This window comes from Liolophura sinensis, chromosome 7 (genome assembly GCF_032854445.1).
Source record: "Liolophura sinensis isolate JHLJ2023 chromosome 7, CUHK_Ljap_v2, whole genome shotgun sequence".
Classification (NCBI taxonomy): domain Eukaryota; kingdom Metazoa; phylum Mollusca; class Polyplacophora; order Chitonida; family Chitonidae; genus Liolophura; species Liolophura sinensis.
This window is the reverse complement of record NC_088301.1, coordinates 30,460,471-30,475,131: the sequence shown is the minus strand read 5'-3', so window position 1 is coordinate 30,475,131 and position 14,661 is coordinate 30,460,471. Positions and strand designations below refer to the sequence as shown.

Below are 14,661 nucleotides of genomic sequence, written 5' to 3'. Positions count from 1 at the left end.
GAGGGCCCATGTGAGTGGGTTAGTTGTTAACACTTATTCACCCTTGCCTAACACACACAATTACCTGAATGATTTCGGCTGTAGGGGTCTACCCTCTCGTAGATGGGGTGTCCGTGACCGTAGCCACTGTCTGTAGAGCTGGAGACATGCGAGACTGGCTCAGGGCTTTTAAACAAAGCTACATCATCATATTTGGAGAGTGGTGGGTTAGAGCTGTCAATGTTGTCTGGGTAGAGACCAGGGGTGTACTGGGAGCAATCTGGGTACGAGTCTTCGGTGAGACTGTAGCCAGGGTTTATGTGTGAGTGATTGGATGTTGACCTGCTGGAGTTCTGGTCCCATGGCTGATCCTTAGTGACCATGTGGGTGGGGATTTCCTTGGGCACTTGGGGCAGTTGACGATGATAAGCAGGATGTGGGTGGTAGGGAGGGGCTGGGTGATACGGGGGAGGCGTCTTCCCCATTCCCCCGCCACACTCACTACCTGGATTACTGGGTGGGCTGGTAACCTGGGGAGGCTGTTGAATAAACCATTGGCACTCTATATCAGACAGATTTCATAAAACTGGTAATATTAATTATGGTAAGATTCATTCGTTAGAAGTTTTACTTGTCAGCTTGACATCTTGGTAACAATCACGCTCTTCAAAACACTAAAAAGAAAAAAACATCTACTCTTTTGACTTCTTTAAATCCCTGATATCCACACAAATAAGGGTATATTACTTGTACATATTCATACATGCATATCCGAGATTGACAATTTAATCTACTGACAATGCTTTATACAAGCATTACATATGCTAATTCCTCAACCTTTTCGCATATGAAAGAGCAACTTTCAGTGCAATTTAAGCACATTTGTATATTTAATTTTGGATACAAACCTATACTGGTTGGATTTTGCCAATTTCAGGGCTTCACAAAAAGTATTATTTTATCAGTCAACAAAGAATAATGCCTTCAGAATATGCTTGAATTAACACCTTACAAACAAAATAGGTTGAAGAATTACAGTTTATGTCGTTCAGAGGTCAAAATGTTTCATATTTCCAGCTCTTTAAAGTGATGACCTAGACAATAATTGAGGTCATCCAAAATGATTTAAGGATGTGAAATTTATTAGATTCCATATATAACATTTAAAAAACAATATGGAAGTGGGTAAAAAGCAACAATCCTTATATCACTGAACTCCTGAATATTTGTATGATACAAATTCATCTTTCTGATGACCTTGGCTCAATCGGACTCTATTTTGAGGTCCTGAAAATGAGTGAGTGACCCAACACTTTGACCTCCATAGTTATATTGTTAATATATATACATATATACATTTTTTGTTAACAAACCTTTCAATTTTTCTTGATTAACACAGACCTGTTTTTGTTCTGGGAGACTTTTATATAGATGGTGAGCAAATCTACATGCAAAGTATAAGGTTTTCTTTCATATTCTATACATGTGACGTTAGTTATCTCCCCTTAACTCTAACAAACTTGAAATGACTTAAAATTTACTCATGCTTTAGCCATCTTGTTTCTCGTGCGGTAAAGCTTGATATGTCTTTCACAACGAACTTTTATAATGTTAAAAAGAAAACACACATTAAACATGGAGACAGTGCGAATTTTCCTGATCACCTTATACAGGTTTACACATTACCATGGTAATCAGAAAGGTGAGAAAAGATGAATAATTTCATGCACTTGAATATGTGCATAGTGATGAGTTCAGCCATCAGACTTTCCATGTTAAATGCAGGATTTTGTTATCAGTGATAAGATATGGGGTAGTTTAGCATGCATATATCTGATAACCAACCCTCTCTGTTTAATGCATGCAGGAATGGATGACTGTCATTAGTGTGAACAGAACATGCAATGAGGAAATCCTGCAGAACTTATCTAAATCATGAGATAGGATAAGCTACATACATGTGTCCTACCTACTGTATTAAAAAAGGGCTTGTGGCTCAACAAAACAATGTCCAATAGATCTACTGAAGAGTTTCAAGTAATACACCACAAGTGTTTACTCTGAAAGCTCCATTTTGACTCAATATTTCAGTATTTTACTTCACAATCATCTTCACCACCAGAAGTTCTAATTCCTCAATCTTTTTGCATATGGATGAGCAACTTTCAGTGCAATTAATGCACATTTGTAATTTGGTTTTGGATACAAAACTATACTTGGTTGGATTTTACCAGCTTCAGGGCTTCAGAAAAAAGTATAATTTTATCAGTCAACAAAGAATAATGCCATCAGAATATTCTTGAATAAACACCTTGCAAACATGCGAAAAGGTTGAAGAATTACAGCAGATAAGATACTGCTTCTGACAAGGCTATATCAATAGATAAATGACATCATGCAAGTGTCAAAGTTGGATAATACTGTGAAGTATTTGTTCATATATAATTTTGTACACAGTGTGTAAAGCATATATGAATAGTAAAGCAGGCAGGTCTTGGCCATAACTCTTCTACTTACAGCATCACGACTGCCCTCTTGTAAACTCATAGATGACATCATTTTCTGTTCTAACACTGTGTACAGCTCCCGCCGCCAGTTGGCACCTTTTGGATCCGACTCAGAGTTCTGTCCCCTTGGAGTGGATGGCTTAGAGTTTGGGTGGTTGACGAATGGTGTTGAGGAATCAATAGCTACAGGAGTGCTTTGATCAATGAAGTGATGTCGATGGAAAGCAGCTGGGGATTGGTTGCCCGCTGTATTGGCAGATGAGCCACTCTGGTGATGGCTGGTGTACTGCTGATCGTTTCCAATTTGTGCTTTGGATGGGTATGCTTTCCTGGCGGACTGCGAACCAGCTTCTGGTCGAGGCAGTTCCTGACCCTGGTGGTTAAGGTCTTGAGGAACACTGCGTGCGTTGTGAAGTTGTTGCTTCTGAGAGTGACTATGGCCTACAAACTCTCCACCAAACAGACGACCTGAGTATGCCTCAAGGTCACTAGCATAACCATCTTTATGACGTGATCTGCGAGGTCGCTCAGAAGAGGTTTCCCAGTTATCTCCCCCTGATTGAGGTCGGGCAACAGTGCCTCCTCTACCACCGTACATCAACAACATAGCCTGCCTACGAGTTCTAAACGCATCTTGGTCACTTCTGTAGCCTACATCACTTCTGCAACCAGTATCACTACGGTAACCAGTGTCACTACGGTAACCAGTATCACTACGATAGCCTGTATCACTCCTGTAACCTGTATCACTGCGGCAGCCAGTGTCAGAGTCATATTCTCTTCCATGGCGTGATCGTCCGCGTGAATGCCTGCTAGCGTGATGCGGATGGGAATGATGAAGATGGTACCTATGGTCCAGTGACATGCTACTCGGGGTGGGCAGGGTGCGGCTGGCGGGAGAAGCCAGCTGATCACCAGACTTCCTATCAGAATACTTGTAGCGACTGTCGGTAACATTTGCTGAGCCTGGCCTTAGTCGTGCCACACCCCTGCCCTCAGTCAGTCTGCCCGTGGAGGTCTGACCACACGACCAGTCCTCACCACCACCCCTGACTGCAAGAAACCATTCATTTATTTGAAGGCTGTTTAATACCATTCACAAGAATTTTTCACTCCTACAATGACAGTCAGTTTCACAGGTGAAAGCTGTTAATGTGGAAGCTAAGCAGAGCTAGGGCCAACTTACATTACATACACATTACCCGATTAGCTGACAGATAACTGGACACATTGTGCTTGTGATTACCTACACTTTTGTCACTCACACAATCAACCTGAGTGAAGCACATGTATGTTAGTGGATAAGAGAACCATCTTTCAGGGTATTTACATCCGTTACTTCAATGTTCTCTACTAAATGACTTTTGACATGAGCAATGATCATGAAACCAGGTGAAGTGGATAATGTGCCTCTCACTTCCATTCACCACCTCTGCCCAGCCCTAACCTCATAACACCCTCCGCACATGCTGGGAGTGACACACAATACTACAACCAAACATTACCCTCAACTCTACCTGAAATATGAAGCCTGAAACTTCATTTAGAGGTGTGAGAGTCACACCACAAGCATAGAATTACAGCCTGAAGAGACTGAGATTCACTGAAAGTATATCTCTCAGTTGATGTAAAACTTTTTTTATCGTCAACATTTTAGGTATGGAGGTAAACATTCCATCCTGGGAATTCATAGCTGCATGGCCTTTACAATGTTATGTCAGAAAAACCAGCATCAGAATCCCTTAAGTCTTACCATATCTAGAGTTGTCCTCCCCTGTTCCATTCTCCAATCCATCACGTTTGCTGGGAGAAGAATCCCTGCGATGACCAGATTTACTTCCCTTTGGAGACTTTGAGCCCTTTGTTGATGAAGACTCATAGCGTTCTGGAGAATTCAGCCTCATCCTTGCTTTATCCTTTTGTGTCTTTTCCTACAAACAAACCATCAGTTTATAGCATACGCTTTATGTCACATCTCTTCTACCCAAGTCCACTAGCTCTTGATTAATGAGGTCACAGCCTGGAATCCAATTGTCACTGGTTTGGCAGCAAATTAAGAGGTTGCGATGGTTTCTGGCTTTTCTCCACCCATTAATCTGACCCACACAGATTCAAACAGCCTCCAGCATGGCATAAAACAGATGATATCAAAACAGCATATATCCTTTACCTACATATATTCTATATTTACATATCTTATGAAGAGCTATGATATACAAGTCGTATGGAAAAGTTCAAGGCTATTACACTGGGTATCATTTTATATCTTCAAATGTACCAAAAACATGATCAATCTATACACATAGTTATTCCACTGACCTTGTCACACTGGAAGAGTCTATGTGAGTTGTGGAGTGAGGGGGAGGAGGGTTTGGCAATGCGCGCCTCCCTCACCCTGACATCAGGTGAGCCTCTCCCACGAACTGCCCCTACGCTCACCCTGCTTGGTGATGGTGACCTTCGCCCTTGCCCTGCCTGAACCGTTAATTTAAAATAGTCAATGAATGGGTTGAAGAAGCATCATAAAGAATACACACAAAAGGTATACTCCAATAACCATTAGTTTCCTATTTTCAGTATACAATGACATTTTAATTTCACTTTGGTTTGATGGTGCCTGACACAATATGGAGGGCAAAGTATGTGAGTGAGTGCTTGGGGTTTAACATCCTACTTAACAAATTTTTAGTCAAATGATTACGAAGGAATCCTTAGAGTGCATGTAATGTGCCTCCTTGTTGCAGGACGGATTTCCACCGCTCTTTTATCGAGTGCTGCTTCACTGAGACGCCTTACCAAGGGCAAGTAATCCTCCCCACCTAAGCCGTTATATTGATACGGGTCAACCAGTCATTACACTATGCCCTTCATGCTGAACACCAAGTTACAACTTCCTCTTCTAAGGACCCAGGATTGACCCTGGATCTACCGCTCCCTAAGGGGATGCTCTACCAACTGTGCTACTAGGGCCAGTGAAATAAATTGATATTTCACCAAGTCACAGGCTAATTTTAAAGGGACATTCCACTGAAAGAACTTCAGAATTTTTGAGTTGGTTCAGCTAAATACAAAAATGAGTTGCATTTGACTCCTAAATAAACCTCCTGGTCCTATGTTTTCCACAAAATGTCAAATAACAGAATTACAAGGGGAAATCCATCACTGATCTAAACTGTCCACCTGATGAGATAACATGCAAATGAGGTAGAGGAGAGATTCCCACAATGCAACGTTTGCTCATTGATCGCACATGTAAAGAATACGATAGATTGAAAGCGAATTGAACGTCTAATAAACCAAGTACGATCTTCCTTTCCATTAATACATTTTTATAAAGTATTCGTAATTCCCAACAACCTCATTATCTGTACTGCAGAACTGAAGTTACATGGCAGATCGCATAATTACAACACAATATCATGTCTGACATTTCAAGTTTACTGAACATCTTCCACTGTCTATACAACAAGGGGAGGTAACTGACCCAAAAAATCAGGCCTTCTGAATAAAGCAACTTGAGTTGATGGTGGAAGGGAAACCCCGGATAAATCTGAACACTAGATTACTAACTTAAATTCGGATATTTTTTCAGCAGACATCTGGAAGTCTCAGCTTTATGTAGAGGACATCTACAGCAGAATTTTTTCCCCGTCAGCGGCATGTCCCTTTAATATCTAAACAGTATTGGATCCCAACCTTCCATGTATTTCACTAGAATGACTTTTGCTTTGAGTATGAGTAACAGTGCTTTCCTACAAAAGAATGGATGAGGCGTTATCAGCAGATTCTTCTTTTAGGGAAGTACTCTTATGAGTGGTTTATCTGTTTTAAACGATAGTCACTAACAATATTCATGTACCCGAGTGACTTTCTACTCTACTCAAGTGATAGGTGGAGTAAACATTTGACATCAATTATCCTATTTTATGTAGTGAATTTTGGATTATATATATATATATATATATATATATATATATATATATATATATATATCTACAAGGCTGAAAACTTTATTACCCCCCTTTATGGAACAAGTTCATGAATTTATCACCAGTTGCTTTATGTAGGCCCAGCTAAATTGTGTCAGACATTTGTGTGAATTTTTCTTGGATCTTTGAACACGAGCTAACTGAACATATGCTGATTTTGGTGTTTCTGTACACTAAGTTCTGTCGTAGGGTACTTTCCAGAATTAGAGTATACATTATCTGTAGTTTCTGTAGAAAAAAAAACTACACTTTGATAGAAGGGTGATGTCACAACTATTGTTTATAATAGGGAAATGCACAGTGTATTTATAAAGTGTGCATGAATTATTGCCACTGGTGGATATAATGCCCCAAAAGGAGAATTTTGTTGTCATAAAATGTATATGACCATTAATTATTATTATGATTAGGTTCTCCATTACAAATTCAAGTAACTGACAGAGGAATCGTGACACAAACAGCACCGATATTCCTAAAAATATTAACAGTATTAATCAGAAAATAAAAATTCTTCAACATGCATTCATGTTTTCGGAACATTATCTATCACTGTATTAACGTTTTCGGAACATTATCTATCACTGTATTAACGTTTTCAGAACATTATCTATCACTGTATAAATGTTTTCAGAACATTATCTATCACTGTATTAACGTTTTCAGAACATTATCTATCACTGTATTAACGTTTTCAGAACATTATCTATCACTGTATAAATGTTTTCAGAACATTATCTATCACTGTATTAACGTTTTCAGAACATTATCTATCACTGTATTAATGTTTTCAGAACATTATCTATCACTGTATTAATGTTTTCAGAACATTATTATCTATCACTGTATTAATGTTTTCAGAACATTATCTATCACTGTATTAATGTTTTCAGAACATTATCTATCACTGTATAAATGTTTTCAGAACATTATCTATCACTGTATTAATGTTTTCAGAACATTATCTATCACTGTATAAATGTTTTCAGAACATTATCTATCACTGTAAAACACAGCTTTAAATAATGATTCTTGTAAAGCTTTAAACAATGATTCTTGTAAAGCTCTAAACTGAATCCACAGGTTTGTAGAGTGAAACAAGAGCCACGGGAGGAGGGCATATCCCCCAACCCCACAAAGGTTTAAATCGGCTGCCTGGATATACTGTACTTCATATTCTGCCTTGATATATGTATTTAAGATACTCAAATGAAATGATTTCAGAACGACTTACAGATGGACAGACAGACATACATACATACTTATCACTATATCCCCAGGGGCCAGAATCACAGAACTATGTTAGACTTACATGTAGTCTGAACTTGTGGTATTACTTCTGATGTTAGAGTCTTAATGCTGATGTTCGTTTAGGATCATGAAGACCTAAGACAAGCATTAACATAAAAATCCTCAAAGGTGGTCACAATGTCAGCGTAGTAAATGGTTTAGAAATCAAGACTAAGTGAGACTTAAGCCAGCTTTGTGATCTTGGGTCTAGTATCATATACCAAGGAGAAGACAACATTATCTGATTTTCAAGGCTGTGTCTTTCACCTGTGTAAATAAGACAAACAACATAGCCCACCTCGTTCTCATAGGCCATGTTGTCATGACCACTGTTGTGCATGGATTCTCCTTTGGCCGATGACCCCATGACCTGGCGCAGTGCCAGGTTACGAGCATGACGAGCTTTCTCTCGCAATTCCTTAGGGAAAGGGGTAGGGCAACGGTACAAATGGCTCTGGGGTAAACAAGTGAGTTAAAAAGGTCAGAGATATTAGTTAACTGGATCAATACCCAAAATACTGGATCAATGAAACAAAATTATGTGTTTTCACGCTCCTATGTTAAAACTTGTGCAATGAACATGTTAAACTACGATGTAACAGCAGTTAATTGATTACCATTTCAGGAAACATTGGCTGATTAAGGATTTGTAGGAAACAGGAAGTAATACTATGTTCTTACAAGCAAGTGTGTTAGTCATAGGAATAAGACGTCCTATTTTACATCCAGAAAAACAGGATGACACCATGTCATCTTCAAAACAAAAATAAACAAAACTTTTTACCACAGATCGTGGAATGGAAAGGATGACTTATTAAACAGCTTAATCAACACAAAAGCTGTATGTTCAATTCTGATATTCCAAACAAAAACCAATACCATCATCAGATATGAAAACAAAACTAAAATAAACTTACTTCCTCATCGAAGTCATCATCAGTAAAACCAGCGAAATGAATTTGTTGTCTGCGCAGTCTTTCTTCTTCCCAGATAGATGGATGGAAACTCTGGCTGTCTTCATTGCCATCAACTGCTGCAAAAGCATGGACAGTAACTTATATGAACAGTTGAGATATTTCACAAACGGCTGTTGACAAACTATCATGACTACTAATTTCATTGTATATTTCCTTAAAATTAGTACATATTTAATTGATGATATACAAGTTTTCTTAGGTCTTTATCAAATTTTTGGCAGAGGTTTCCTTTGAAGAAAAAATAAAATGCACAAACAAACATACATGTACAAGAGCAAAGGACACTTCAGCTCTTTAAATCTGATGTTCAAAGCACTTCCCAAGCCTTATTTCAAATCTTTACACATTAACTAGTTAAATCCAGACTCTAACTGCTAGTAGCCATGTTGAATAAATGTCCAAAGTACCCCTACCAATTATTTTCATGTTCTTCAACCTTTTTGCATGTTTGCAAGGTGTTTATTCAAGCAGATCTTGAAAGCATTATTCTGTGTCCACTGATAAAATTATACTTTTTGAGAAGCCCTGAAGTTGGCCAATCTAACCAATGGAGTTTTGTCTTCAAAATCAAATCAAAAGTCTGCATAAATTGCACTGAAACTTGCTCTTCCATACGCAAAAGGTTGAAGAGTTAGGGAAGCTGTTTTCTTTCCCTTGACATACTATACATGTTTTTGAAAGATGCAAAAGGACCTACTGTTCTGTTCCATAGCCCCTTGAGGTAGGAGGTAACATGTTAGCACTTTCCTGTCTGTCTCTGGGTCAATCTCACTCTGCAGTGGGATCAGGGGCTTTGTCTGCCAACAACATAACATACACATATAGTCTATAGTCATTAATCAACAGAAATGTCAAAACAATGGGGGAACTCTTCCTGCCTGAACACAAGTCTCAAGCTTTCTATAGGTTTATCATAAGATACGTACATCAGGCTCTTTGCATACGTATGCTCTTGAAGCAGTGACATTATAACCCTGGCAATGTGACCCAACATTCAGAGGCTTTTTTGTAATGCTCGGTGTTGTCTAGATTGGCACCAAGAATGTTTCACTCCATGCAATTCATTGAACTATCACTTGGGAAAAAGAGCTTTTTCTTCTTACATATTTGAATAGATGAACAGACACAACTTATTAACAGAGGATTTCAACAAGCTTTATTCTCAGTGTGAGAATCATATTCGTAAACTGAACTATGCAAATTTACCAACAATGAAAAACATGTGTCCTGTTTAAAATGTATTCAATGAAAACTAAAATTCAAAAAATTTCTCGCCCTACCTGCATTTATAGGTTAACAAAAAGTAAAAATTACGGCTGATATATATAAGCTTTCAACATATAACTTCATATATATGACTGATATATATAGCTGATATGTGTTCATCATCAACAAACATGACCATCAAGCCTCTGTAGGAAAGCCTTTCTTAACCTCTAATTTAAGAAGTAGCAATAACTGTGATCTAATACAATTTGAAATGGTGAATATTTGTGCAGATTCTGATTTCCAAAACCCCAAAGAAAGTCTAAATATTATTTTATGACACAGTATTAAGAGACAGACCGAGCCAGGGAGGGGGAGAGGGGAGGAGTGGAAAGGGGCAGGTTTGGGGCATGTTTGCAATTCTATGAAGGCTGCTGACCGACTGGGGAACTACTATCGGTTACTGATATGAAGCTGACCTGATTCTCGGAGAGCCAGAGGGCCTGTAAGTGTTTGAGTTTGACCACACTGAAGGGAAGATTGACCAGTTTATTGTCACTCAGGTTCAGAACTCTCATCCCTGGTATACGGCCTATCTCATCAGGCAGGTAGGACAGACGGTTACTACGAAATGACAGCACTGTGATACCACTGCAACTGCCCAACTGAAAAAACAAAACCAAAAAAATTAATTGCTGTCCTGTATTTAAATCCCACTTCAAACTGGATTTTACTTCCAAACAGGTATTCAGTTTGTGCCAAACAAGCATTCAGCCCACGTACACTGTTATGACTGCAGACTTTGTATGATTCACACTTTTCACTGGCAGAAGATTAGCAACTGCACTGTATTATGAAGAACTTTTTTACTATTATCATCTATTTAAATGACTGGTGTCGTAAGCTGCATCACAGAATTTTCCACTTACTCAAAAGCCTGCTTAAAATCCATAAACCATAACAGTTATTTTACTTGAAGTTCTACAAGTTTTGTTTACCATTTTAAGTGATGCTTTTGTTATTTACCAAATACTGTTATAAGTTAACTAACTTCTGGTGGAAGAGATCTAAGTAAGTTTTCATCAGCATAAAACGTCCTCAGATTGCGAAGAAATCCAATGCTTGGTGGGAGTTCGTCTATGTCATTAGCGCTGACATTGAGCTCAGAAAGTGACGTCAATCTGCGGACAGAAAGAAATATGCTTTGTGTTACTCCGCTTTAGTAGCCCTTAATACTGTATCTTTATTTTCATTTGTTAAAGAACATTTGAGTCGGCAAACTTATTTCAATCCATGTATGACTTATTTTAGTCAACCAATTTAAACACTGTTTTGTTGTTGATTCCAATCTGTCATTGTAAACTTCCACACAAAAAACTTTTTGAAGTCTTTTTAAGTTAAACTAGACAGTCCAAAAGATTCTTTTTTTTTTTTTTTCAACATATAACATCAAAAAATGTGGTTTTAAGTGTTACTATCAGAATGAGCTGATGCAAAATATTAAATACTAAATACTGCACATGTACCAAGCCAAAATACACATAAAAGTGATTTTGACTTGAAATGAGCAATTGTGGACAAAAAACAAAGCAATCATTTAAGGAATCATATCATACAACACAATTAAATGTAAGGACATGTAAATGAGAACAGCTCAACTCAGTACACAATACTTTTTGTGTGGGAGTTAAATGATATTCCCTTTACACTTCAACAATAGTGCCAGATCAGACTAATCAGTCAGTGATGAACAGTGATCCAGTCATCAGAAAACAATGGCACGTGGAGAAGGCCTCCTTGGCGTACTCACCCTCCCATCGTGGTGGGCAGGCAGAACAGACTGTTGTCATCTATCTTCAATGTTGTCAAGTTGTTCAGATTACCTGGCAACAAAACAAGATACATGTATCTGTTTGTACACTTACTACTTAATATCAACAAGATACATGTATCTGTTTGTACACTTACTACTTAATACCACTTCAAATCACCCATCACTACTTCTGATTGCTGTAATATAAGTGAAATATATGGTAACATTTTAAAATAAAAGTTTCTACAATAAGAGTATTTTTGCATGCACATTCTTGGCTAAAAATAGCCACTGCAGTACTTATTCTTTTTATTTATTTATTTATTTATATGATTGGTGTTTTACGCCGTACTCAAGAATATTTCACTTATACGACGGCGGCCAGCATTATGGTGGGTGGAAACCGGGCAGAGCCCGGGGAAAACCCACGACCATCTGCAGGTTACTGCCTGACCTTCCCATGTACGGACGGAGAGGAAGCCAGCATGAGCTGGACTTGAACTCACAGCGACCGCATTGGTGAGGGACTCCTGGATCATTGCGCTGCGCTAGCGTGCTAACAAACTGAGCCACGGAGGCCCCCTATTCTTTTAAAGATGTGTGTAGACTCCATATACTGTTATGGACAGCTCAGAAGGAACTATAACAAAATCTGTTTAGGACATGCATGTATTCAATGTCACTACATATTCACAACGAATTTGTTTAGGACCGTAAACTCTTTATCCCCACGATCCCTTTCAAGTTGTAGAGAAAAAATGCTACGTTTTATATGCACTTGTACATTACACACATATCATAATATCTTGTGACAATTGGACTGTCATTAATTTATGCCATTTGGAACATCCAGGATTTATCCCTGCCACTTGTGTTGGGCCAAAGAACAAAAAAAAAAAAACAGCTGTCAAAATCAACTTGAATTTGTATGATGGAGAGTATTAAGAAAAGCTTTGTAGAGACTGCCGCCCACCCACAGCTTGGCAGCATGTTTGACTACGTTAGCTGATGGCTGGTTGATTGATGACACCTCACGCACCTGTTTTGTCTATATCCATCCTCACCTAGCTGTCTACATCATACATACATACATATACACAATACAACTGCCTAATTTGTCACCAGTGAACACCAAACATCTGGCCATGAACACATTACCCTTACTACGACATAATTTTCACATTACCAACACATTATCCTTACAATAACCTAATTTTTGCATTACCAACACATTATCCTTAGTGTTATCTAACTGTCACATTACCAACACACTATCCTTACTATAACGTAAATTTTGCATTACCAACGCATTACCCTTCCTATAACCTAATTTTCGCATTACCAACATACTGTCCTTTCTATAACCTAATTTTCGCATTACCAACACATTATCCTTAGTGTTACCTAACTGTTGCATTACCAACACACTCTCCTTACTATAATGTAAATTTTGCATTACCAACACATTACCCTTCCTATAACCTAATTTTTGCATTACCAACATCCTGTCCTTACTATAACCTAATTTTTGCACTACCAACACATTATCCTTAGTGTAACCTAACTGTCCCATTACCACCACATTATCCTTACTATAACCTAAATTTTGCATTTCCAACGCATTACCTTAACTACAGTCAAACCTGTTCTATGCGGCCAGTGAAAGGAGACATAAAAAGTGGCCGCATATGACGATTGGCCACATAAGAAAGGTTGTGAAGACCATGCCAAATCACAAAATGAATTAAGTTTCAGGAAATTTCATAGAAATATAACAATTGTAGTGAAATGATAACTCAATAATTTTAAGTTTTGTGGGGTATAGGCCTCATGCATTCAACAGGCGCTTACAGAAAGAATTTCAGCTCAGTGCACACATGACAGGAGAACTTTCTTATCATCATTGTCAAACTCTAGAAAACCATGTGCCAGTTTGGCCTACGTAGGTATAAACGACTGTTCTAACAAATTTTTGGACTGTAAATGGCAGACTGCTGAGATGCTCGAAAATCCAGTCAATCATATTTGTCATTACCGGTGAAACAACAACAACAAAATGTACGAGTGGAGGAAGATGAATTTCTCCATGTGTTCGGTACAGGCAATACTTTGGCAACGCGAAATGAAAACAACACCATTTCCCTGCAAAAGATAATGGTCAAGCAAGCCAGATAAGAAACCATTCATGGCAGGAACCACAGGAGGTCAGATTATATACAGGATGTTACAGGTTGTTTAACATGGAAAATTGTTTGGTTGTGGCAGAGAGTGGCCATTTACGGCAGATGGACGCTGTTTACAGGTGGCTGTATGTACAGGTTTGACCGTACAACCTAATTTTCACATTACCAACATATTATCCTTACTATAACCTAATTTTTGCACTACCAACACATTACCCTTACTATAACCTAATTTTTGCATTACCAACACATTACTGTTACTATAACCTAATTTTCACATTACTAACACTTTACCCTTACTACAACCTAATTTTCGCATTACCAACATATTATCCTTACCATAACCTAATTTTTGCACTACCAACACACTACCCTTACTATAACCTAATTTTTGCATTACCAACACATTACTGTTACTATAACCTAATTTTCACATTACTAACACTTTACCCTTACTACAACCTAATTTTTGCAATACCAACACATTACCGTTACTATAACCTAATTTTCACATTACTAACACTTTACCCTTACTATAACCTAATTTTTGCATTACCAACACATTACCCTTACTATAACCTAATTTTTGCATTACCAACAAATTATCCTTACAATAACCTAATTTTCGCATTACCAACACTTAATCACTTATTCTAACCTAATTTTCACATCAGTATAATTTTCAAAGTTTTTTTTACAACATGTACTGGTCAAGTTATA

At 38.0% G+C, this 14,661-nt stretch overlaps 1 protein-coding gene across 1 annotated transcript in view; it reads right to left on the bottom strand.

Annotated features, from left to right (window-relative positions):
• Nucleotides 1-14,661, bottom strand: part of LOC135471204 (leucine-rich repeat-containing protein 7-like) — a 50,357-nt gene that overhangs the window by 5,693 nt on the left and 30,003 nt on the right. The window contains exons 9-18 of the mRNA XM_064750325.1: nucleotides 11,756-11,828; nucleotides 10,997-11,126; nucleotides 10,425-10,610; nucleotides 9,437-9,536; nucleotides 8,680-8,795; nucleotides 8,061-8,216; nucleotides 4,806-4,961; nucleotides 4,240-4,417; nucleotides 2,497-3,539; nucleotides 65-518 (exon numbers count right to left, since the gene is read on the bottom strand). Coding sequence (XP_064606395.1) covers nucleotides 65-518; nucleotides 2,497-3,539; nucleotides 4,240-4,417; nucleotides 4,806-4,961; nucleotides 8,061-8,216; nucleotides 8,680-8,795; nucleotides 9,437-9,536; nucleotides 10,425-10,610; nucleotides 10,997-11,126; nucleotides 11,756-11,828 — 2,592 coding nt within the window. The remainder of the gene's footprint in view (nucleotides 1-64; nucleotides 519-2,496; nucleotides 3,540-4,239; nucleotides 4,418-4,805; nucleotides 4,962-8,060; nucleotides 8,217-8,679; nucleotides 8,796-9,436; nucleotides 9,537-10,424; nucleotides 10,611-10,996; nucleotides 11,127-11,755; nucleotides 11,829-14,661) is intronic.